General features: G+C 36.5%; 1 protein-coding gene across 1 annotated transcript in view; it reads right to left on the bottom strand.

The window, feature by feature from the left end:
• Positions 1 to 4,376: 4,376 nt before the first annotated feature.
• TACR3 (tachykinin receptor 3) overlaps positions 4,377 to 24,797 on the bottom strand; it is a 33,482-nt gene continuing 13,061 nt past the window's right edge. The window contains exons 3-5 of the mRNA XM_017838044.1: positions 24,425 to 24,575; positions 7,828 to 8,024; positions 4,377 to 4,912 (exon numbers count right to left, since the gene is read on the bottom strand). Coding sequence (XP_017693533.1) covers positions 4,597 to 4,912; positions 7,828 to 8,024; positions 24,425 to 24,575 — 664 coding nt within the window. The 3' untranslated portion in view covers positions 4,377 to 4,596. The remainder of the gene's footprint in view (positions 4,913 to 7,827; positions 8,025 to 24,424; positions 24,576 to 24,797) is intronic.

The following is a 24,797-nucleotide window of genomic DNA, read 5'->3' as shown; positions in this document are numbered from 1 at the left end:
GTGAAGGGACTCGAGCACAAGTCCTATGAGGAGAGGCTGAGGGAGCTGGAGTTATTCAGCCTGGAGAAGAGGAGGCTCACGGGAGACCTCATCACTCTCTACAACTCCCTGACAGGAGGTTGTAGCCAGGTGGGGGTTGGTCTCTTCTCCCAGGCAACCAGCAGTAGGACAAGAGGGCACAGACTTGAGCTGTGCTAGGGGACGTTTAGGTTGGATATTAGGAGGAAATTTTTTACAGAGAGAGTAATCAGACATTGGAATGGGCTGCCCAGGGAGGTGGTGGATTCACTATCTCTGGAGGTTTTTAAGATGAGACCAGATGTGGCACTTAGTGCCATGGTCTAGTAACCATGGNGTGTGGCCAACAGATCCAGGGAAGTGATTCTTCCCCTGTACTCAGCGCTGGTGAGGCCACACCTGGAGTGTTGTGTCCAGTTCTGGGCCCCTCAGTTCAGGAAGGATATTGAGGTGCTGGAGCAGGTCCAGAGAAGAGAAACAAAGCTGGTGAAGGGACTTGAGCACAAGTCCTATGAGGAGAGGCTGAGGGAGCTGGAGTTGTTCAGCCTGGAGAAGAGGAGGCTCAGGGGAGACCTCATCACTCTCTACAACTCCCTGACAGGAGGTTGTAACCAGGTGGGGGTTGGTCTCTTCTCCCAGGCAACCAGCAGTAGGACAAGAGGGCAGAGACTTGAGCTGTGCTAGGGGACGTTTAGGTTGGATATTAGGAGGAAAATTTTTACAGAGAGAGTAATCAGACATTGGAATGGGCTGCCCAGGGAGGTGGTGGATTCACTATCTTTGGAGGTTTTTAAGATGAGACCAGATGTGGCACTTAGTGCCATGGTCTAGTAACCATGGTGGTGTTGGATCAAGGGTTGGACTTGATGATCTCAGAGGTCTTTTCCAACCTGGTTGATTCTAGGATTCTATGGTTCCCCTGGGGCTACAGTTCAGGAAGGAAAAGTCCCAAGATTGTTATGGAGTGACGGATTGTGCTCTTGTCTTTCACCTCAGTGATGTTCCCAGCTTAACCATGCAAATGTTCCTGGTGTGTCAAGGGATGCTTGGCCACCCAACTTGTCACACAAAGGCCAATGCCCAGCAGGGATTCCTGAGGTTGTAGAGTATTCTGAGGAGGGGGTGGGGAGGAGAATGGACCACCATAAAGACTTGTCAAAAGATATTGTAAAACTTCAAGAAATTAGTTTGAAGGTCTGTGTTTAAATATAGACATGTTTAACTCTTTTGGTTCTTTTGTTGTTTAGTGGGGTTTTTTTGTGTTTTGTTTTGATTTTGGTTTTTTTTTTAGATTTGGTTGTTGGTTTGTTTGTGTTTTTTTACTGCTTATTGTTGTTTTGTTTTGTTTTTTACAAGTTTAGCCAATGTCAAGAAAATGGCAGGGAAAAAAGATGCTGAATATTCTGTCTCTGGCAATGTGAAAGTTAAACCTGTCCTCTACTGAGGGAACCTCCCTACAAAGTGGCAGTTTAGGGAGCCATGAAATCTTTTCATCATATAAACATTTTAGAGACAGACACCAACTGGAGCCTGGGCCAAAGTACTAGAAACTCTTATACCTGAGAAGGACTAATATTTCAGAAGATTTTCAAGATCAGAAGACCTTTCCTGATGATGTTGAATTGTAGCTGTTTTGGAGTATTATTATGCCCCTTCAGTAGGAAGCTATCTCTGTATCTGTCTGTTCTCTTTAACTCACGTCTCAGCAAAAGTTAAGAATGTGAAATGAATGTTGCAGTACAGACATGAGACTGCTACAGTGCTGCACAGCAATCCCCCAGAAGCATGTACTCTGTGTGCAGACTACTACTTTGAGCAGTCTTACTGGCACAAAGTGAGGATGTCCTGATGTACTCTATACTCAGTGAGGGGTGTCAGGAGGCCTATAAGGAATTTTATAGTGAGCAGGACTCTTACTGAAAACATTTGTTCAGAAATAGTAATTCAAATGGAATTTGCTGTCAGTCACAGCTTTTGCTGTGCTACTTGTTGAACTCTTGTGTAACCCTGCACATTTTTCTGGGCTGAAAAAGAGAGATGGATTTACACCATGTATCACTGTAATGTTCCGTTAAAGCAATGCTGTGATTACAAGCACGGATTTCTTCATTTGTTGTACAGGAGTATCCTATAACTTCAGAGTAGAATTACAGGAATGATGAGAGTGTTTTTGACACCCCTAACCCACCAAAATATAGTGAGATGATTATAAGTGGATTATTTGTCCAAGAGGTCATATCATAAAACACTTAGGAAAGTGAAATTGTGTGACTGAAGATACAAGTGTCAGGAAGTCATTGCTTTCTTGATATTTGTCAACCAGGGATCACAAAAGTTATATGAAGCTGATTTAGGATGCTGTAGTGTTATATACAGGTTTTTCAAACTTATACTCTACATTTAAAACCAATAAATTCATCTCACTACAAACTTATATTGTTCAAACTTATATTGTGTATTGATGTTTGTCAACACTGAATTTATAATAGCCATAGTTAGAAAAGACAGATTATTTAACAAGTATACATTTTCTCTATGTATGTTCCTCAAAAGTTGTGCATGAGCAGACAGAGGATTTCACAGCATACATTTATAATACATCACCACCAGGTTAATATGCTTAGGGTCATTTTTTTCTGTGTGTGTGCCTATCCTGGATCTTCTCAACAGAGTTGTTAAACACCTTGTGAAGGTTTTTAAGTACTTAAAACAGATTAATTAAGGGGAAAAAAATTAAAAATATTTTATAGGCATTGCATGACACTCACTGGATTACTACACACTTTTAAAAAAATAAGAAAGGAAAAGTGAGAGTACAAAAATGGCATGATGAAAACCAGCTGTTTCTTTTGGGAACACAGACTGTTGAAAAGCATGGACGGACATTTAAAAGGAAAGTCATAAGTGAGCAAAGCTCTTTGCTTCAGTGGATTTAAGATCAGGCCTTGGATAGGAAAAGTGTGAGTCTGGAATTGTGATACATTTTTATCAGAGTACAATACTCTGTGACCAGGTTCTTCAGTTATTCCATGCAGGGAGGGTTTAATGTACCAAGTTGACATATTTGAGGATATTTTACCTTTTGCAGGATTTTGATTTAGTAAATGATACCACAGTGCACTGAAATCACAATACAAATACAAATTACACTTAGCAGAATATAGCAATTGACTATACAGATGAATCACAATACAAACATGATTCTTGTTACTGGTCTCTTATGATATGCTCACTGTCACAATGCTGATCATCCCCAGTCACTGAGAAGGAGTGTGGACTAAAGCCAGCTCCAACCTTTCTCTCTTCAAACTTCTCTTTGTTAGTTGCTGAGCTTTGGTGCTGTGTTGGGTTCAGCCAGATCTTACTGCCCTGTGCTGGTTTGGCTAACGCAGGAAGACATTCACACTCATCTGCTTATGTTTTGATTAACTGCTTGAGAACAAACAATCACGCAACCAGCTGATCCAGGCAACTGACACAGTCATTTAGCTAAAACAGTCTGCTCTCTGGTCCCTTTTTTATTTCATTCAGCTTTCTTTGCACTTTGCAAAATCCACTGATGGTCAGAGGATTTTGGCTGAATTCGATGGGAAAGTGTCTAGGTAATAATGCCTAGCATGTTTTCAGATGCAGGCAGAGGAGTATTTTTACATACATCAACCTATGGAAAATTTGTGAAAATAGCCCAAATATTTTTTTTTCCTGGTGAAGGTTTCTCATACTGAAACATGTTACTTTATCTTCTGCAGAGTCCATTGCCACAGTGGTATTTTTCTTATATATGAATTTCCAGTTTAAAACCTTTTGACCTTTCTCAAGTCAATCAGGAAGGTTCTGTTAAGGTGGCTGGAGGCAGACCTTACACTTAACACTGAGATACAAAGCTAGAGGACATTTATCAAAGCAGTACATCCTACTGGAAGTACACATTCCATTGGAGTATAACGTTCAAAAAATATGGAAACTTTGGTAGAATTTAACTTAGTCTTTTGGTCATGGTCTCATGTTTAATAGGAGCGTTTTTCTTATATATTTGAAAAATTGTACTGTTGCAGACAGAGCTGAACGTCATTTGCTTGCATTTTGTCTATTTGCCTGGGAATGGGGCTAAACTGTAAATCTAATAGACTTGGAGCTCATTAGATCTTCATTATAAAGACATTTTTTATCAAATCTCATATAATTTTGTTACTGTAGAATTAATACACTCATAATAGAAAACATTGTACATTTCAGCTTCAATAAGTAAAGAGGCCAGTTACATTTCAGTGAGACATAAATGCCACAGGTCAGATGCAACTGAAACAATGATTTTATGCTGTTGGCTTATTTTGGATAAGCCCTACAGACGTTGTGTATAAGGTGCAATTGTGCTTTTGGACTGAGGCATATGCATGTCTTCGAGTTCCTCTTTCTCTCCAAAGCAAAAAAGTGAGTGATACATAAAAGTCTCACAACATTTATAGCTGGAATTTGTCAGTGGAATCTGTTTTGCTTTCCCGTGGTATGAATATCTAGTCCCAAAGTAGGAGACGATTGTCCAGTGCTGTCCTTCTAGCAGCTGTCACCATGAAATGTTTAGGAATAAACATCTGCTGAAGTGTGCAGTGAACTGATGAGACTTGAGGCTGTGGAGACGGTCTTGGAATTCCTCTGTGAATAACCATTAAAATTCAAGTCCCTCGGAGGTGCTCTTTTCTTGTGGCTGGCGTGCATGCTGTCTCCATCATTAGTGTCAAACACCACTGTCATGCTGGACTCCATTCTGGACACAGCATATAGGCTGCTTTGCCGGGTGGGATGGAACCGGGCTGCCTTGAGCTCTAGCTCCTCATAGCTGGACACTTCAATGAAGGGGCACCAGCGGAAAGCTCGCTTGAAGCCAGCTCGGAACCTAGGAGGAAAGATGCTTGATGAAAGCCTGTGCTTATGAGACCCAACCACATGCCTCCATCTGAAAACATAACTGTGCTGGCAGGACACTGATTCTGCTAGTTACCCTGTCCCTAGTCCTGGATGTGGTGAAGTCAGTGGGAGTTTCCTAGACTAAAGTCTGAGTAAGGTAAAAAAAGATACTGGTAACAGCTTTCAGTTTCTGATTTTTTATATGCTTTACCTGCATTTCAACATTGGTATTTCCTTGATAATGAATGTCCTGTCTTTTGCCCATGCCTAATTAAACAAACACCAACTTTCATAGAACTGTCTTCATAGAAATTGTTTTGGTTTGACCTCTGATGAAATCTGCACCTACATTTTCATCTTTTTTCATCGAGAAACTTCATAATATTCTTTTCTCTAAAATACCATCCCAGTTTCCAGATTCCAACATCCCTTCTCTGTTTCCCTCTTAGCAGAGATGCTTACACGGGAGTGATGTAATGACTAATAATTGTTCATTTAAAATATTTAGAAAATAATTTTTAATAATTAAAGAGGATCCTAGAAAGTTGAAATTTGACTGTGAACAATGTACAAATGGGAATTTTGAGGCTTTAGTGCATTAGTGCTTGCAATACTCGTACAGTGTTATTTTATTTCAATGCAGAGGCAGAGGTTTACTTAAAGACTATCATTACTTTTTGTTTGTAGAAGTTTAATATATTAGAAAACCAATTTCCTGTATATTTATGTGTAAATGGAAAAAGAACATCTTTTCACCTAGACCTAAAGCTTATCAGACTTTCTCCCTTGTCTTGCTTCTCTTCTCAATAATCAGCTGTGTTGTTTATCCTGTCTGTAAGCTTTCTGGAGCAATGGTTCAAATACCACAGTGATGACTGCAAATAAAAATTCAGATTAAATTTTCAGTGAATACTGACTGATCTTACAGGAGTAACTTTCTTTCCTCCTCGATTTTTTCAGTTTGCCATGGGGTTCTTGCATGATGACAGACAAGCATGTAGCTTGCTCTTCAGCATTGCTCTGTTTACATGCAGTTCACATTATGGAAAGATATTGAAAGAACCTCTGATGGCAATAGATTTAGTGAAGGGAATTGTAAAACCTAAACATGTTCAAACTGTATTACTTTTCTTGGCTACTTCCATCCTCTTTCTAATTCAGGGCATGTTTTTTCCTCATCTTGAAAAAATGTCTCTTTATCTAGATATGTAAGTAATATCCTAATTAGCCCAGAAGATGAGGCTGGTGATAGGTGTTATAACTCTATCTGATACTAGATCCAGCAGAAGTAACAATACTGCATGAATTGATCTGACTCCCAGCAACAAGCTCTATTTTCCTACTAAATGAAAAGGAGGCAGATGTTCCGGCTTCTTGATTTCAATATGGAACTTAATTATAAGAAAACTGTCAACAGTATTTCATTCTTGCATTAAATTCTGAACAGGGCGACCTTTAGTGTTTCTCAAAATTATTAGTTTTTCTTTGGTTGTATTCTTTAATCCAGATATTTAATTTTGCAGTGTATGACTGTCAGTGTAAGCCACATCAGAGATACTAATTTTTTATTAATAGCTTATTTTGTAACAGTGTCATAAAAACTTTTTGAAGAAAATAGAATTGTTTTAGAAGTTTTATGGTAGTAATTGGGAAAATATGAGGTCTCATCCTACTTTGCCTTTGATTTTGCACACACTGGAGACTGAAATTTGCTTTCTGTTGAAATTACTGGGAAATATGCCATTTGAGTAAGGGTTTTTTCTGGCATGCTAAAACTTCACCTCTTCTTTAAACAGTTATAAATTATCAAAAGGGACAGAAGGCTGTATGAAGTCAGGCATTACCTTGCCTTTTTAAAAGATCATGACCGTTAATTATCATAGGTTATCTGGGAGGAAGACTGCAGTGTTTTTACACCAATAACATCTTGTCAGGATTTGTTCGCTTCATTTTAAATTACACTCCTTTTGTGAAGTATTGCATGATCCTTAGGGGTTTTTAGAAATAGTTTGCAAAATTGGTATGAAGCTTGTCAGTAATTAAACTTGACACTGGCTGCTAATTCAAAAGAGATTTAAAATAATATTTAAGATGACTTATTACTTATTAATATGAATAATGATTCATATTAACTGAACTTGTGAAATGACTTGTTGTTCTTGGTGATGTTTGTCAAGTAATACTGAAAGAAATACTGACGAACAGGACAGCCAGGATGATATTTGTTTAGATCCTGGTCCAACAAGCTGAAATGAAAAACATGAGTTCATTCTGCAATGCAGTAGTTTCATACTAGCAAATATCTGTGAAATCTCATCAAACTCAACAGGTGCAGTGCCTTTGAAATTCAGAGCATAATGCATTGCTGTCAAACAGTACTGTAATTTAGGTGTTGAGTAATGAGAATGTAAATATTTGTTTTATTAGCCTGTTGCGCATCTCAGAGCATGGTCGAAATCTAATGGTGAGGTGTACATCACATTCTATATTATATCCTTCCAGCATTGCAAAACAAAATTAGAGCTACAATTAGTTAGTGAACATACAGATTGCACTTTATATCACTACTGACTGTCTTTACCTTGTTATTTTAATGTTTTGCAAGCCAAAATATATTAAAATGCTATAGATTTTTTAATTTTGCATATGGAAATAGGAAGGGGTGGGTTCAGAAAACTGATTTTTGCTCTGAAATTTAAATAGGCCAAAGTATTTACTGGAAGCACACCTTTGGGTTTTTTTGGTATTCATTTCAAGTAGAAACCTAAAGAAAGTTTTTTTGCATTTTGTTTTCTTTCCAACTAACTGAAAACTATTCAAGGGAATATTCTTCGTCTTTTATCCCATTTAAACCATTTATATTCTCATTGAAGTGATGCACATCATTTCATAATTAGCTCTTACCTCTTATTAAGACAGCAGTAGATAATGGGATTGTACATTGTAGAGCTCATGGCAAGCCAAAAGCTGGCTAAATAGATTTGCTGAATGTATTTCCACCGGTTTAATTGTTGATAGATACCAGTGACTATGAAGTAAATGTGGTAGGGCAGCCAGCAGATGGCAAATGTCAGCACAACCACAATCATCATTTTTACTACCTGAAAGAAAGAAGTAATAGTGATATTTAGCCTTTTTTATTTGGATTAGCATTTCAACATCCATTAAAAATGTTCTTGCAATTGATTATTAGAGTTAGTCAAAGAAAAGACGAATATGTTTTTATGTGATTTCCCTTTTAATCTGACTCTCTTAATTATTTTTTTCTTGGCTGGAGATCCTCTTTTTCCTAAGAAAAATAACGTGAACATCTTCTCTAATTTTCTTTGTATTGATTCTTACAAGTAATATATTTGCTACCTATATTTGGCTATCTAAAATATCACTTTCTTTCTGTACATCTCATCATGGAATAAGTTTACAGGGTGTTTTATTTGGACACATTGTTTTGGCCTTTATTGACCCTGATGTCTTTTGCTGTTGTGGTCAGCAAGTATATTTCTTGTCCCCAGTTATTAGATATGATTTGAGTAACACTAGGTTGTAGGAAATGAGCAACTGCAGTATCCTGTCTAATTTCAGAAGCTAACAATTCCCTTGGCTGGTGATCCTAATCTGTTGTTTTCTGCAGTCATCATAACATCTGTTAGCTACCATAGTTTCCATTAAGCACAAATGAAGACAAGCTCTGCTTTGTGCAGGGAATACATGAAGAAAACTTGCAAGTCATGTAAAATTTTCACTCCTGTCTTTCCCTCTTCAGCTGTGTCAAGTACTAGCCCAGCTACCATTTTCAGCACAGTATGTCACACATTTACACCACGGGTTTTCTTTTTGTGGCTAAAATGAAACCAGACATGCTGGATCTGTGCTGGGAGGTCTCTTGTTCATTTTTATTGTGAATACTGAGGAATAACAGGGATCTCTATGAACAGTTCCTTTATTTTCTCTGTAAAAAATGCTGTTTCCTACCGTTTCTAGTTTTACCAGAGGGAAAAAACCAAAGAGCTAAAATTTCCCATACTTTCATATCTTTGGTTAATATTTTTATAACATTTCAACTGACATAATTACATCATTTTACATATAAATGTTATGGTGCCCTCCTTAACTCATATTACACCTTCCTATAAGAAAAATAAAGCAATTTTTCATTTAATATCTGGTCCCAGTTAACATCTTTCCTGCTGGCTGGGACTGTACTGTACAAGATTTTGCTTATAGGTATACTTATTATTGCTAATATATCTATTGATCATTGCTACCATGTACAAAAGGGACATCTGACCCCACATACAACATTGTTAATATTCGGTTCTTCTAAAGCACTTTTCATCAGTTAACTGGAAATCATTGCAGAAGAAAGATTGGTATTATTATAAAAGAAGACAACACACTAAAACATAGTGTCACTTTCACCTTTGGTAAGTGTACATCTGTGTGTCTATATGTAGGCATAAATAGAAGTTTATGGGACTGTATAAGCAATTTTTTGGGGTCAGGGAAGAGGTTGTGACTGTATATGAACAGACATTTCTGGACTAAACCATGTATTAAAATGAAACCATAAAAATATGTTGTCAAATCACAGTCTATCATTAAACGGCATATCTTTTTCACTGGTTTGGACATAACTTCCACTGTTCTTCTGCTGCGGATTTACACTTGTGCCTTGCACACATTTTACAGGTAGAAGACTTAACTCTATAGTTTTAGTACAATACTTAACTTCTGCGTCCATCGATTTATAAATGCACTTTGCTGGTTGCTGTTTTTACAGATATGCCAGGAATGATAAGTATTGCCTCAACGTTGTCCAAGACTTCAATAATTCCAGAACACTTGAGAGCCTAATGACTTACCTTATTATTTAATTAGCAAATCTAGCAGTACCAGCTGTCCATGTAAAATTATTCGTAGAATTATTCATAATTGGAATATCATAGGTACTAAATGAAAGGATTTTTGTCTCCAAATTTTCAAAGTATAGACAGGGAAATCTGTCTGTGCAGTGCTTGAGAACCAAAACAGTAGAGCTTCCCAGCAAATAATGTAGCTTAATCCTGTTGAACACTGTGTCACTCATGCCCCAGAGAGGTTAGAAATCACAGTAAGCGTGTAGGTTGCCAGTTTGGCATACTCAGTTGTGTTAACAACATTTTCCAAAAGAAGGTTGGTTGTCTTTTTTCTAAAATCCAAATTCTTATTGGCTAGTTTTCCATGTTATATTGAAGGGCAAGGCAAGCAGTACTTCAAGAGCAACTTAAAGGTCTCCTAAAGCTATTAACCTTCACAACCTGCACAAAAAATTGCATTTTGATTTCAACTGCTGCAAAAATTAACCCCAAATGAATGAAGTTTTGTGTTAAATTACTACTAAATGTAGTATTTCGGGTTTTCTTCAAGGAACCAGAAATCCCAAAATAACTTTTTACGCTACAAGGAAAATCCATATTTTTTGCTCACAATTTTAGGTAATTTGATTTTAGTTTTAAATATTTTAACTTTTTTTTAAGTTTTGAAATGCAAAATACCAAATCACCCACAGAAGATCACATCTTTTCCTGCAAGATTACAGTATTGTTTAAAACAAAACACTCGTCTTTAAAAACAGTGAGATTAGTGTAAGATTTTCGTGTTGCTATTTCTGTCTGGAAATCCATGATTAAATATTGTCATCATCATCCTGAAAGCAGAAATTTCTGAAGCAAATAGTTACACTAGATGACAAGCAAAAGATGATTTTAGATGGCCATTAGTGTTTGATTTAATTTGTGAAGTAACAAGTCACTTGAATGACAGATGGTGAAGCACATTATTTCTTAATCATTCAGATTTGCAGCTGTTTTTCATAAATATCGAAAAATATCTAAAATTTACTGTATCATTTTTCTCTCAGGTAAGGATGTATAAGTCTGCATTCCACAGTTGTGAATGGTAATGTACTGATAAATGTATGTTTAAGGGAAGATGTAAGATGGGATTTAATGTGAAAAATGCTTTTTCCTGGAACAAAAAAGTGTGATTTTTTCCAGTAAAAAGGGACATTTAAAAAAAGTCAAAGTTAAGTTGTCATTCTTTTGAATATTCATGTAGCACAATGCACTCTGACGTATTTCCTTAGGAGAAGATAAGTGAGATGTTGCAAGTCTGTGTAGCTTAACATTGTTTGAAACACAGGGCAATTAGAGTTAAATTTGAAGTTAAATGCACAAGTTATGAGAGGAATCAAAAAGCCCCAATCTGTTCTCATTTCATCCTGTAAGAATGACTATGTATTGGTGGAAATGAAGGAAAAAAATAATAAGAGAAAGCTGAAAAGGAGGGAGTTTATTCCCAATGTCCTTTTCTCTTTCAGAGATGGGCACAACAGTGTTCAAGGCCATACCTTGCAGTTTATGGCTGCAGTTCTTGTCCATAACCTTGGTCTTTCTAGTATTGTTTCATTTCTTGATTATATCAATAACTATGAACAGAAAGTGATGTCAAGGTCTATAAAGCCAGGGCACCTTGAATTTCTTTGGTATAAATCCTGAATAACAAGTGCCAGTAAACCATTAAACTCAGGGCATAGGGAAAGGAAATGAAACAGGCTAAGTATGAATTTGCCGCAAAAGCCTGCTTGTCTTTTCCCAGTACATTGTGATGTTTCACTAAAAAGCCTTCAGTGACACTTCTCAGGTTCGACTGCAGAGTATAAATGACAGCTTCGATGTTGGGGTTGCTTTTTGACTATTTAAACCTGTGGCTCTGAAAAAAAAAAAAAAAGAAGTCCTTTTTAATAGGCCTGTTCTGCTTTACTTTTTTGAGATATTACTGTTTTTCAATTACTTTCCCTCTGTTCTGTGTCCCATAGAATTCGTTAATAAGGGTTTGCTTCTTGTGCATTAGGAAACATTTGTAAAGCAAACAAAGAAGAAAACTACTGAATTCACTTGATTAGCTTCAAGTATAGCTGTTACTGCCACCATTTCACTACACAGCTTTCCAAAATGTGAATTGCAGTGAAAATCATCAACCTGTGTCCCAGTGGCACCATTTTCTCCCGATGTTCTGTTCAATCTCCCTTTGTGGGCAGCATAGCTGGAGGAAAGAGGGTTTTTTTCTGTTCCAGGCAGTACTTCTGTTAAAATGAATTGTACTGAGTCTCTCAGTTGTGCAATCTTTATGCAAGTCTTGAGGCTAGATTTGTAATAAGATAGAAAATCAGATTATTTATTTTATATATTGTTTTTCATCAATGTGTTCTGCTGCCTATGTCTAAGAAAAACTATTTCTAGGAAAAAACCGTTAATTTATGTGCTTTGTAGTCTTGTCCATTCCTTTAAATCTTTCCTGTCCAAGTAAAGAAGCATTCTTTCGTTAATGAATGGTATGTAATGAAAAAAAACATATTTAAAAGAGCAAAACAGATGTAAGTACATTGGAATTGGAGTTTAGAGGTTTGCCTTTGCTGTGAAACATTAGAAGCAGTAAAAGTGAAAAGGAACTAACAGATTCTGCTACACTCTGAAAAAGCAGCAAATACATTTTTTTTCCGTCCTGTTTTTATTTTGAATGAAGAATAGCTAGAAGAAGAGTCTGATTTAGATTTGGCATTGAGAGCAGCTCTTGAAAGATCAGGAATAAAATATATTTTTCTGAGAGACTCAGTTACTTCTTGAGGAACATAGCAATTCACATTCCGAGGCAGTGATTTATCATCAATAGCTAAGACTTGGGCTACACAATCGTTTCCTTTTCAGTCTTCTCTGCAGCTCCTTATTGCCCTTCTGAGTCATCTTTGGTAGTGCTGCTTCTACAAGGTCAGTAATTTATCTTCTGATTTCACTTGCACCGATATCACACAGTACAGCTTCATTAGTTTCAGAACTTTTACTCCTAGGTGTTATGCATATGTAAATGAGAACTAAATCATTTAAGAACTCATTCACTGTAATAATGTCTTTGTTAACCCACTCATGGATATTATTTGTTCATGAATACGACTTAAACACAGTTCACAGATAACCTCTGGGACTCATAACATGTTCCTCTTTCTGCTCTGTGCTCTTTTGGAAGAAGTAAAATACCAAACTAAAATTACAAAAGGTGTTTCTCCTGACATGTAAATTCACTTCCTAGTCCTGGGCACATACATGGCACTTGTGCACTGAACACCAGAGAGAAGGGAACACTAATATGTCTTTGCTTCTCCACAGTGCTTATTTGGAGTAAATTGTCTATCTTTTGCAAGCAGATTGGGATGCAAATATGACTCTACTGGCATTTTTACAGAGATAGGACTGATTTCTGAGATACTTTGACAAGCTCAGGGATTTTCTGTTCTCTTTTAGCCTATAGAAAGGACATATTCTTAATAGCTGAAGGAGATGCACATTAGGGAGGAGAAAGAATGGGAGAACTTGAAAGTCTTTCAGTCAGGTAAGTTCCTTGTCAATTCCAATTCTCAAAATAGTTTTATTCTTCTGACTTATGCTTTCCATCTGTTTTTCTCAGTTGCTGAAATAAAGAAACTGCTTTTCATTTCAGTTTGCATAATCCCTTGTTGCAGACAGAATTCACAATCACTTGTTATTTAAGCTCTAAAGTTCAAAAAAGATACTACCTTCTAGTATGAAGTAGCTTTGAATCAGATTGCTGTCTTACAAATGCTAAAATGTGGGGTCCCCCCCAAATCAAAGCAATTCTGACATTTTTTATCAATAGCCTTAGCCACTACAGTTTTTAAATTATGTTTTCCCAAAGTTGCATAGAACACAGGTTTGGCAGTGACTTTGAGATTCTCTCAAGATGTCAAGAAATATCTGTCCCATTGCAGAAAATGGGTAATTTTTTTCTCAGAGTTTTATTTTCCTTGAGAATACAAGATTTTTACAAGCATCTGAAAGGGGGTGAGGAGGAAAACTTTCAACAAGTCTTATGTTACTTTTTCTGAAAATAGATGTCTCAGTTCCTCACAAGAGATTGTTGGATATTAGGCAATATGTTGATGTCTGCTGCTCAGACTAAGAGCTTTTTTCTCTAAGTCAGAGAACAAGTAAAGGTAGATGGCCTTGTATCATTGGCTTGGTCTTCAGAATTAAGTAGCATAAACTTCTAATGTTCTTTAGAAAGCAACTCTGAGTGGCTGTTGTAGGATTGGCATTACTGAACATGGTTTTCCACCTGAGATCTGGTTCTGAAAAAAAAATGAAAAAGTTGATCTAGTGCTTTTATATTTAAAATTCACACCATCACTTATTTTACAGTACTTTCCTTCCTGACCTGGAAAGAGTGATGGAGCACACTTCACTTCCATGCTCCAACCAAATATGAGATTTGGCGTGTAGGAAACAAACCAATCATATCTTCTTTTGTTTACCAATAGGGATAGTTGATTCTGAAGTCCACTTTCTGACACAGTTCTGAAAATGCCGTGGGACCTTTAATCCTCATTGAAGGCTCTCCCAGAATCTGGCCAATGTTTTAAGACTCCATCTGAGGGAATGGCACTAGTGAATGCTTTCTTTCGGAACCTAGATCTTATGTATTTGACAGTGCAATAAACAATTAAGGCTATGATGAATTATGCCACTGAATTATGCAAAAGTTCCATACCATCCTACACGTGGTTTACTTTATATGGGCTCCTAATAATGGGAACTGTCCTCCTGAACCTAAAATGAGATAAGTACCTTTGGTTATCTTCCAAATAGATCACAGGCTCTTATTTCTATATAGTCTATATGGAAAGAGTACAGTATTTTTGGATTGTTTTATTTTCAATTTATTCACCTAGGGGAATTAAATCAAGGATTTATATAATTAGAAATCATTTGAATGTTTACTATATCTCTTTATAATTTTGGCACAAGGACATCATAGGAAGGAATGAAGATTATTTAATACAATGATTGAAAAACCTCTTTTTTCTCTTTTCTGTTGATAGGAATAAAACTATGAATTATTCCTAGAATGTACTTGTTTAAAATGCATGGCAAAATTCTGTTGAAAAAAGCACGGTTAAGCTATTTTTTATTGCCTTTGTAATTATGCATTTGCAATGATAGTAGCATCTTCCTTTTCAAAGGTTGAAGAAAAAGTATTTTTTACCACCTAAAAAGGCAAAAAAAAAATTAATATTGTCGCCCAGTCTATTTTCATTTTAATTGAGTTCAAAGAAAACTGTTGACGTCAGTGATGTTGAGGTTTATATTGTGCATTTGATATGCCTAGTTTATTTTTGTTATTCCACAACTGACTGTAAAAGGTTATGAATTTATTAGGAGAAGTAGACTTGTAACTCACAGAACATCTTGGAAATATTTAGTCAATAAAAGGTATATGCGCTGGTCAATTTTAGCTAAAAAGTATCAGGAGTGTCATTATCCTGCGGCTTCTGCTGTTTCTGCTTTTGTGCAGACACTTTAGCATTGGTTCAAGTATTAAAGTATCCACATGACTCTGGTGTAATGGTCAACACACTGGTTGTTACTGCAGTGGTTTGATACTCCTGTGGAATAAGACAGAAGCTGCCCCATGCCAGGGTGGCTGAAACTGTTTCCTAGCAAACCCGCTCTAAAACCTGGAGAAATCAGGAACTCTTTCTATTCAACCCAGAAAATGAGTAATGAAGTAAAGGTGCTTTGAATAGGTTATTTACAGTGTTGCAGTACAGAAACTTCTAAAGTGTTAAGCACTTGAGTTAAAGGAATGAATTTGTTAGGTGAGGGTATTAATAGACATAATACAGACAATCCTCTGTGTGTTGATGGTAATTTTCATCTGCTTCTAAGAAAAGCACGTTTGGAATATTGCAGATTCTCTGTGGTTCAGCTCCTGTCACCATTCGTGATGTCTCTGGGTTGTTTCCCCTGGCTTCTTCTTTGTAAGTTTATGCAGTAGCAGGAGGTAAATGAGGTCTCTCACACTAAATCTGAAGGCAGTAGTCACATGGACTTCTGCTTTAACTCAGGAAAAAAAACTGCGCTGAAGTTATGTTTTGTCTTTACCTGTAATGAATGTAAAAATCTGTAAGTGCAATACTGGAACTGCAGTTCTGTTCTGCTGAATATACAGGTCTTGGCTCTGCAGTCCTCCAAAATGACAGATCTGCATCAGCTTTCCTGGGGTTTTCACCACACAGATGCTGGGCACTATTCCAGAAAGCTCAACAGACTCAAAACTCGTGCTGAAATTAATTTTTTCTTGACTTCCCTACAGGGACTCAATGAGGAAGGGGCTTCTTATGTGCTCTCTCTTATCTGTGTATGTGAGTATATTTATTTATTTATTTATTTATTTATTTATTTATGTACCCATACACATGCAGGACTATTAATTTGGTCACAATTTAGGATACATAACAGGATAACTTTGCCAATAGATGGATGAGACAACATAAGACCTCTTGAAGTTTCCAAAGTTTATTTGTATGCCGATGAAAAAGTTTGCATACAACTTAAAGAACACACTTTGTCCTGAATGTGGGATTTTAAGGTTATCTGTATGGAGGATCAGGTCCCAAACTTGTTCTACACAGAGAAAGTGAAGTCTGTCTTAAAAAACCCCAACTCCATAGTTTTAAACATGGATATCATAATCTCCATGCTGAACATGTACATTTTGAGAAAGAAACGTTTGGTTTCATTTGTCTTTCTGGTAGGTATCTTGGTTTTATTATTTTAACATTTATAGTTCAATTCAGCAATGCATTTGAAAACACACTGAGTTCACTAATATTGGAGTGAAACATTGTTACTTCCATTCTTAAAAATATGAGGCATACTAAGCAGAAATTTTTGCCCTATGACTGTGCCTAGACTTAATATTTCACATCAATTTTCTGCCGCAAGTGGTCAGAAATATAGAATTACCAAGGGGAAACATCACAGAAATTCTAAGTGCACAATTCTGAGCCTAATCACTGACCATGCAGAACCAATTTCTTAAATCTGCCCCTGACCTGGAGTTGCTGCCAGCTGTTCAATAAAAAAAATGTAACCAGAAAACTTGCATCAGTCTGACAGCAAATACTTAAACTGCCAAGTTTTATGCACAGTATAAAGCCATGTTTAGAATTTACTGTATTTTACTCCCCTGTGGTTGCTGCTTGAAGCACGGACGATAAATGTGGAGTGATGTGTTCACAGTTCATAGCTGAGTTTTAGGAAAACTTGGGACAGTGAATGGAAGATGCCACTGTTGCTGAGTATGCTGTAGCTATTTGGTAGATAGAGACAGAGCAGGGCAGCTTCCAGTAATTTTGTTAGATTTCACTGTGTTAATCCTGTTCAAAAATGATCAGGAGGTCTGACACTATTTTTACTTCAATAGGACAACTTGTTCAAAATGTGGGAAATTATTATAAAGAGAAAAAATTCATGAGGGAAGAAATCCTAAAGAGGAGAACAGATGAACCCCCGGTTTTGTGAGTTTTTTCCCCTGAAATTCCAAGCTGACAAAATAGATCTTTAAAAAGTATTTTGGATTTAACATGCAATGATAATAATCCCCCAGTATCTCATGTCCCAGACTTTTGAGGCAACCTCTATGCATGGGAAAAGTAAGACTATGAAATGAAAATTATGATACACAACATTAAAAATTACTTTGATTATTCTCTACCTTGTCAGTAGGTTTTTGATCCATATACTCAGTAATGGAAAGGGTTTAATAGAACTTTTTAAAACTTAAAACAAACTTTTCTTGTTTTTTTTTTTTCTTATGCTTTCTTGTCCATCTGGAAAAAAGCCTCTGTGTGTGTATTTAGGAAGGGGGTCATACATTGTAATTAATGTGTTGTTTGTGCAAGAATTTAATTATTGGTAAATAAAAATGTCGAAATCAGACTTTCCTGTCAATACTTTATATTCTTCCTGAGATTTTTAATAATCGTGGGAATGTATTACTGATCAAAAGGGAAAAGATCTCTTCTTCTGCTAGTATTTTCAGCAGACAGATATTCATATGATATTCTGACCTGCATTACCCTTTTGAAGCTTTAGTTAAGCTTATGAGAAAATAAGGTAAAAAAACCCCAACCTATTCTGCAAACTTTTAGCTGTAATAGCAATTACTCGCAAGTAGTGACTTTGACTGTTGTGTTAATACCAATCTGGTGAGTCTGGCAGGGTATGGGACAAATGCTCAAAATGTTAGTGGAACACTGACATTTGTAGTCTGGTCCAATAACCTATTTCATGACCAGTGCTCACGCACACAGAGCCATAGAGAAGAACAGCAGACAGGATAACCATCAGCGCCTCGTAGAAAGCATGCTAAAAAGTGTGCCACGTCCCCTTGTGTAACTGCATCTACAGTGTTACAAAACCAGCTTTAGGCTTGTGTAACAGTTTGTGAAGTCAGGCTCTAGCTTTACTAGGGTTGGTTTGCATTTGCCACAAAGCTATTTCATACTTCCCATAAATTGTCAGAGTTAAGGCTATCATAGTGAGATGTGCCCTGAAGCAGAATCAGAGGAAACCTATCTTTAGTTATTTATTTTTGTAAGTAATTTTACCTGTGGCATTTCACTGCTGAGCATGATTTGGGAACCACTTTGCACTGGAAAGGTAGTGGAGAGAAAAATTTTTTTTGTTAGAAAGTATTAAATACTAATAATATTAATATTAATATTTAATTAGTATATTATTAGTATACTAATTATATAAATATTAAATCCCTCCAAACCGGGATACATTCTCTAAATGTCAGCCTTGAGATCAGCCTCAATTAATGTGTTTACTAAGGAGTTTAGTACAGCAAAATAAGAGCATGCCAAATAAGTTTGGTGAAGAGACACTTCTGAGCAGCTTTGCTGCTACAGAAGTGAGGCAGAGGAAGAACTTGGATGTTGATGAACTGCAGAAGCAGAAATGTCACTTCACAGTGCTGATCATATACTTCATATGGTACCAGCAGTGGTTGTGTCTCTAAGGGGGTCGTGGCACTGACAGATATCACAGAGCAGATAGAAACTGCTGGATTGGTACTGTGCTGTTTTAAGGATCGTTTTACACTGTTCTTCCATAGGTAGGATCGTATTCGGAAAATTTCTGAGATTTGCTGAATTAAGGACTAATAAAATTTTCTGCTGTGAGTAGTGGAATGAAGTGTTATAAACAAATAAGGGGGAGATATATGTTACTGATTCATTATAGCACAACCATGTCATCAGTTTAATGAAGTGAAAAATGAGATTTTAGGATGTTCCAGATGAGGCATTCTCTGGAGAACAGGGAAGTGTTATTACCCCTGTCCAGGACAACAGTGACAGTACATTGCTGGCATTCCTTGTCTGGTTTTGATCACTTGTTGAATACAGATGTTGGTATATAAAAGAAGACCACAGACACTTGTTTCATTTATATAACAAATGTAAATAAAGGCTGAGAGAGGAAATAGATATAATAACATCTGTAGAGGTGGCACCATTGAGGGATACTAAGTAATTAATTAGGCTTACTGAAAATAATGGCATAAATAGAGCTATCTGTAAAGAAATTTAGCCTGGAAACTGGAACTCTAGGATTGGTGAGATTTTTTAGAACACTTCCCATTAAATATAGCAATCCAGAAGGCAAAATGGTTTAAATATAGAGGTTTAAGATGATATCAGAGGAATTCTGCTAGGGCTGCCTGTAGTGACAGAACCCGAGGCTGGTTCCTGTCCTGTTTTCATTTAACATTTTAATATTGAAAGAGATAAAATGACACTCGAGGACTAAGCAGAGAAAGTACTGGACACAGTTCAACATCTTACAGCGTCTGGCAAACAAGGGATGAGTTTGCTTTCAGAAGAGCCTTTAAAAGCGTCTGAGAATTCCTTCTCCTGGGTTGTTTTTAATTTACTTTAAGCAAGATATATGACACATGTCAAATGCAACCACAGATAAATCTGATATTTAAAACTTGCCATGTCTCATTGCTTTGAAAATCTTCAAAAGGATTCAATTTCTAGGATAGTTTCCTGAAGTCTAAGATACTATGCAAGTATAACCTCAGAGGAGACTGACTAATGAGTATAAAATCATAAAGTCAGACTAATCACTTCAGAAACATTTAGTTCAATTCTTTGTACTTCATGTAGAGGAAAGACATTGTATGAGCATAAAAAGCTGCCACTTTGCATGGTATTTTTGTCACACAGCTGCCTGAGGAATTATCAATGGACATTTCCGTGTAAAGACTGGAATCATTAAAAAGTGTCTCTGTTTCTTTTGGTTGTTGATTTACAACAAAGCAGTGGAGTGTTCAGAACTGGTGCTAGCTGAGGTAAGCTGTCCTTCAATCTGATATTGCTTAGACTTTTCACTTTTTGAATGTGCTGAACAATGCTTGCTACATTTATGAGTGGCTGCACTGAAGTACACCTGTGGTTTTCAATCACAATAAAGCTTTGGCCTACAAGGTGTTCACAATGCATCGTCGTTTTGGATAAATGATAATTAAACTGTATCTGTGTGAAATTTCAGATAGTCAAGAGATACAGCCACCCACACAATATAATATAAGCAATAGGGCTATGTCTGTTAGGACACCAACTGTTCTTAACAGAATGTTTAATTCTCTAGCCTAATCTTCTCTGTTGTTTCTCTCCTAGTATTTATGTATTCTATTCTGCATGTTATTTTCATTGTCAATTGCTGCAAAGTCAAAGAGTAGACCCATTTACAGATGATGATTACTGATGGACCAAAAAATTACCCAGGCAGCTATTTTTGGCAGGAGTTTATAATATTCATAGCAAATTGAGTTTCTTCCCCTCATTACCCCATGATAGAATGAGTAGGTTGTTTCACTTATCAGTCCCAGAAATTTAAAATCAGCCAAAGGGAAGAGGTACCTTCCCTGGGGAAGTGCAGGTGCCTCTTTGTGTATGTTTGCACTGCTCTGGAGTGGGAACCTTCTCAGTAAGTAAGCAAAGTCCTTCTACACCACCATGGCAGTCATTTCTGTCCATGATGCACGAGCACAAATGAATCTACAAGGTGGAAACACTCATGGCCTGTGAGTAAATAAATGGTGGGAAAGGCACAATGGCAATATAATTCTCTTCCACAGTCTGCTGTTGTGTGGCCAGTTTGGATGAGATGTAACCAGATGCCTTCCCCCTGCATATTTTGTGTTCTAGGATTTGGTTCTCTTTGCATACCTAACATGGAGAAGTGAATTTTTTGACATATGGGCAGGCTTGGTAGATCATTACTTGAATAAAGGCAAAAAATTTGTGTGTTTGTTACTGTCTGACTTTTAAAACCCATTGACAGGTGATGATTCAGTATAGACGAGGGCATGAGCTCTGAAGATTTGGCTATCCCTTGAAGTCTGTAGCAGAAATCTGTGTAGAGTAGTTGATTGCAGCTGGTGTTTTTAATGGAATTGAGGATAATCAAGTTCTATTGACTTTCTGCTATACTAAACTTTGACTCCCTTATGCCATTTTGAAAATGGAATATAACATATCAGTTATGGGAGATTGGAATGCTGGTCCTCATGCTAGGAAAAACTAGGATAAGATGGATTGCTGAAATAACCAGAAGGATATTAAACTTTCCATGTCTTTATGCAGTCCCCTGAGATAGCAATTATTTTCCAACCTTGAAGAAGTCTGAACAAATGTCTAGGATAAAATTGCAGTTTTAAGAGGTGTGAGAAGTCATGTGCAAAACAAACACTTGGACTCAGAGTGTCAAAACATTTTGTTTCATAAGGCTGGATGCAAACTTTTGCATAAGGTTTTATGAATGGGGCAATATCAAAGTAGCCTGTTTGTCTAGACTTAGTGGTTCCTTGTTAACAATAAGGATCTTTGATTTCAGAAGTACTTATTGCTTATCATGTGATGTAAGTTCATAGTGTAATATTCTCACCACCAACTTATGATGAGTAAGCTTTATAATTTGAGTATGGTCTCATTTTTCCAGATCTATGTCAGTTCATAATTCAGTATTCCAAGAGTTTTGATGCTGCACTGTAATGTTTTGGGCTTTGTCTCTCTTCATTTTTTTTCTTTTCCCTTTTTTAATTTTTTCTTTTTTTTCTTTATATTTTTCTTTTTTTCATCCTGACCTTGTCAACTAACTTTTAGTGCCAGCAAAAGTATCATTATTTCTAACAAGTGCTTTTCTTAGTTGGTACAATGTAGTACTAAAATACATATTAATATGTTTTCATGTCATTTATTCATATGTGGTAAAAAAATAAAAAAGGAAACAGCAGGAAAAACAGATGATTTCTGAAAAAGGCAAAGCACTAGTTCTGTTATTGGAGAAGAATAAGTTATGTCTTTATTTGGATTCCAGTCTGTTAGTTCCTCTCCATGAATGACCAATTATGATTCATCTTTCCAAATACCAGTTACTTCATAAATCCTGCTGGAGAGCACAGCAGTGTAGCTAAAGTGCCATCATGGAGCTCTACCAATAAAGTCACTGATGCAGTTATTATATACCTGCACATATTTTAAATCCCTTGTTGCATGTGTTGAAGGTATGCATTCCTGTACTCTCACATTTAAAATCCTTTAATTAAGGATGCTACACCTTGTCTCCTGCATATATTTAGAATTCTAAAGAGATGCTGTTTTTAAAGTATTCCAGGGATTTAATTGGACCCTTTATATCATATATTAAGCACTAGATTTCCCTTCAGAGACCTCTAGTTTTTATGTCATGATTATTTTACTTCGTCATTATGGTAACAAGTGCTGAATTCTGGGATGTCCTGTTTCTCCAAGCTAGCTTTTAATAATTTTCTTTTCACACTTGCTTTTGCAAATTGTGTCTTATTACAGAAAGTGATTCCTTGGTTTGTCTTTACAATTAGAACCTGGTCACCACACACTGAGTATTTGCTTCCTTTTTTTTTTCAATGTCTGAAAGGGCAACATTGGTGATAGCACGGTTAATTGACCAGTGAAATATTTTTCTCCTTATGTTCTGTTGTGAAGGTAACTTCATAACTTTGAAAATACATTTTTGGGTAAGTGACAACATGCATGGCAAAGATTGTAATGATAGTATTGAACTTCTTGGGTAATGTCAAAGAGTGAAATGCTGATATTTTGATATTCTTTCAGCATTTGTGGAAATTAGTCCAATAATTTTGCCTTGGGCCAAATATGCAAAGCATACTTCTTAGTTTTTCATGATTATTTTTCATGATTTTCTCTCTGTTTGGATTCCAATAATCTTTGAGCTGTTACAAGTCAATAGTAGTGATAACACTGGTCAAACTGCATTCTGGTTCCTCAAGAGAGGTTAGCATTTTTCCCTCTTAAAAAAGCTATGTTAAAACAAAAATAAATAACACTTCTGGTTCCACAGGAGGCATTGTACATCATGCCATAAAGCTGTCTAGGCATGTCTACTATTCTGGCAACTGAAACTTCTGACAACTTTACACTTTCGTGGGTCTGAAGACGTATGATGGAGAAAATTATCCTAACCTTTCTTTTCATGTATTGTCTGCCATAACAACTTTTACTGTGTTGTATGTTAGGGGAAAAAACCACTTTCATATTCCTGGCAGTGTCCTAAAAGAAATGGAAACATCAGTGTTCTCCACAATTTGCAGAAGATCTCCTGTTGTCTCAGGACTCAATATGCCCCACTCTGCTATTGCTACAGCACAGGAGCATTTACCACAGTTCAGACATACTCACAGCATCAGGAAGCAAACTGAAACAACTGAGCAACCAAAAATGTGCTCATCATTGTGAGTTAGAAGCCCATGTTTGGGTATCCTTTTTTCAAATTCGAAAGGTTAAATACACTTTAGTATAAAAAAAAGAGGTCAGAAATAAAAAGCAGAAGGCTGCCTTATTAAATAAGAAAAGTTAGGTTAAGAAAAAGAATATTATAAGAAAGAAACCTTAATGGCACTGCAACATGATGAAAACTGGAGATAGTCAAATACTCAATTCATAAGCAATCCACAGTCTAGTTAGATTAGGCAATACTTACAGTGAAAGGGGTTAAAGAAAATAACTGGGAAAATTAGCTTGTATTTCCCACAAAAAGTTACTGACTAAAAATTTAATTTATTCGTTATAAACAGGCTGATCAGTGCCTGTCTCAAATATGTATGGGCCTTAATCTACTGATTAACATCAAGATTCACTTTTGTTTCAGCAGGATAAGAATCTGACCTAAGAGGACCTAATGGTTTGCTAGCCCATTGTTCAAAACTCAGAGTATTTTAACTCTGTGAAAGGCTAAGCATTTTGTCCTAGTTTCCACATAGCAGACACAGCATATGCTGCTACATGGAGATTAAGAAGTTAAAACCCAAATGCTACCTTTGTTTAGTGACAAACAGCAAAGTTACAAAAAGAACAGCTAGTGAAGATAGAAGATAACTTGTCAAATTTAATCAGATTTTGTATTGCAGCAGATCCCTCATTAATGCTGTTTCAAGTATTTGGTATTTCTGAAGGAATAAACTGTGATTCTCAGCAACACAATTGCAGATGATTTTATCAGGATTCACTTAGTGGGATTTATCAGAACAGTACCTTTCTTTTAGCTTTGAGCTGCTCATGATATTTGTTGGATGTGTCACCTGGTATTTCTCCTCCCCAGAGGGTAATTCCCACCATGGAATAAGTGACGCCCATGACAAGCAGTGGAAAGCAGTAGACCAGCACAATCACAATGATATGATACCTGCAATGAAAAAGTATTAAGGTGATAAGTGCTTTCGAAGGAGCTATACCAATGGAATGGGCTGCTAGAGGTCAAGAATGCTACTTTTAGCACAAAGCATCTTTTATATTGACTGGCTAGTCCTTGGTGTTTTCACTGTCATTTTGGAAGACTTGAACTGCACTGCAAATTTATTTACATTTGATGCAAGTGCTTTATGGGGTGTCTAATGCTGAACCTGCA

The sequence above is a fragment of the Lepidothrix coronata genome, unplaced genomic scaffold, assembly GCF_001604755.1.
Source record: "Lepidothrix coronata isolate B3197 unplaced genomic scaffold, Lepidothrix_coronata-1.0 Scaffold322, whole genome shotgun sequence".
Classification (NCBI taxonomy): Eukaryota; Metazoa; Chordata; class Aves; order Passeriformes; family Pipridae; genus Lepidothrix; species Lepidothrix coronata.
This window is presented reverse-complemented; position numbering and strand designations above follow the sequence as displayed.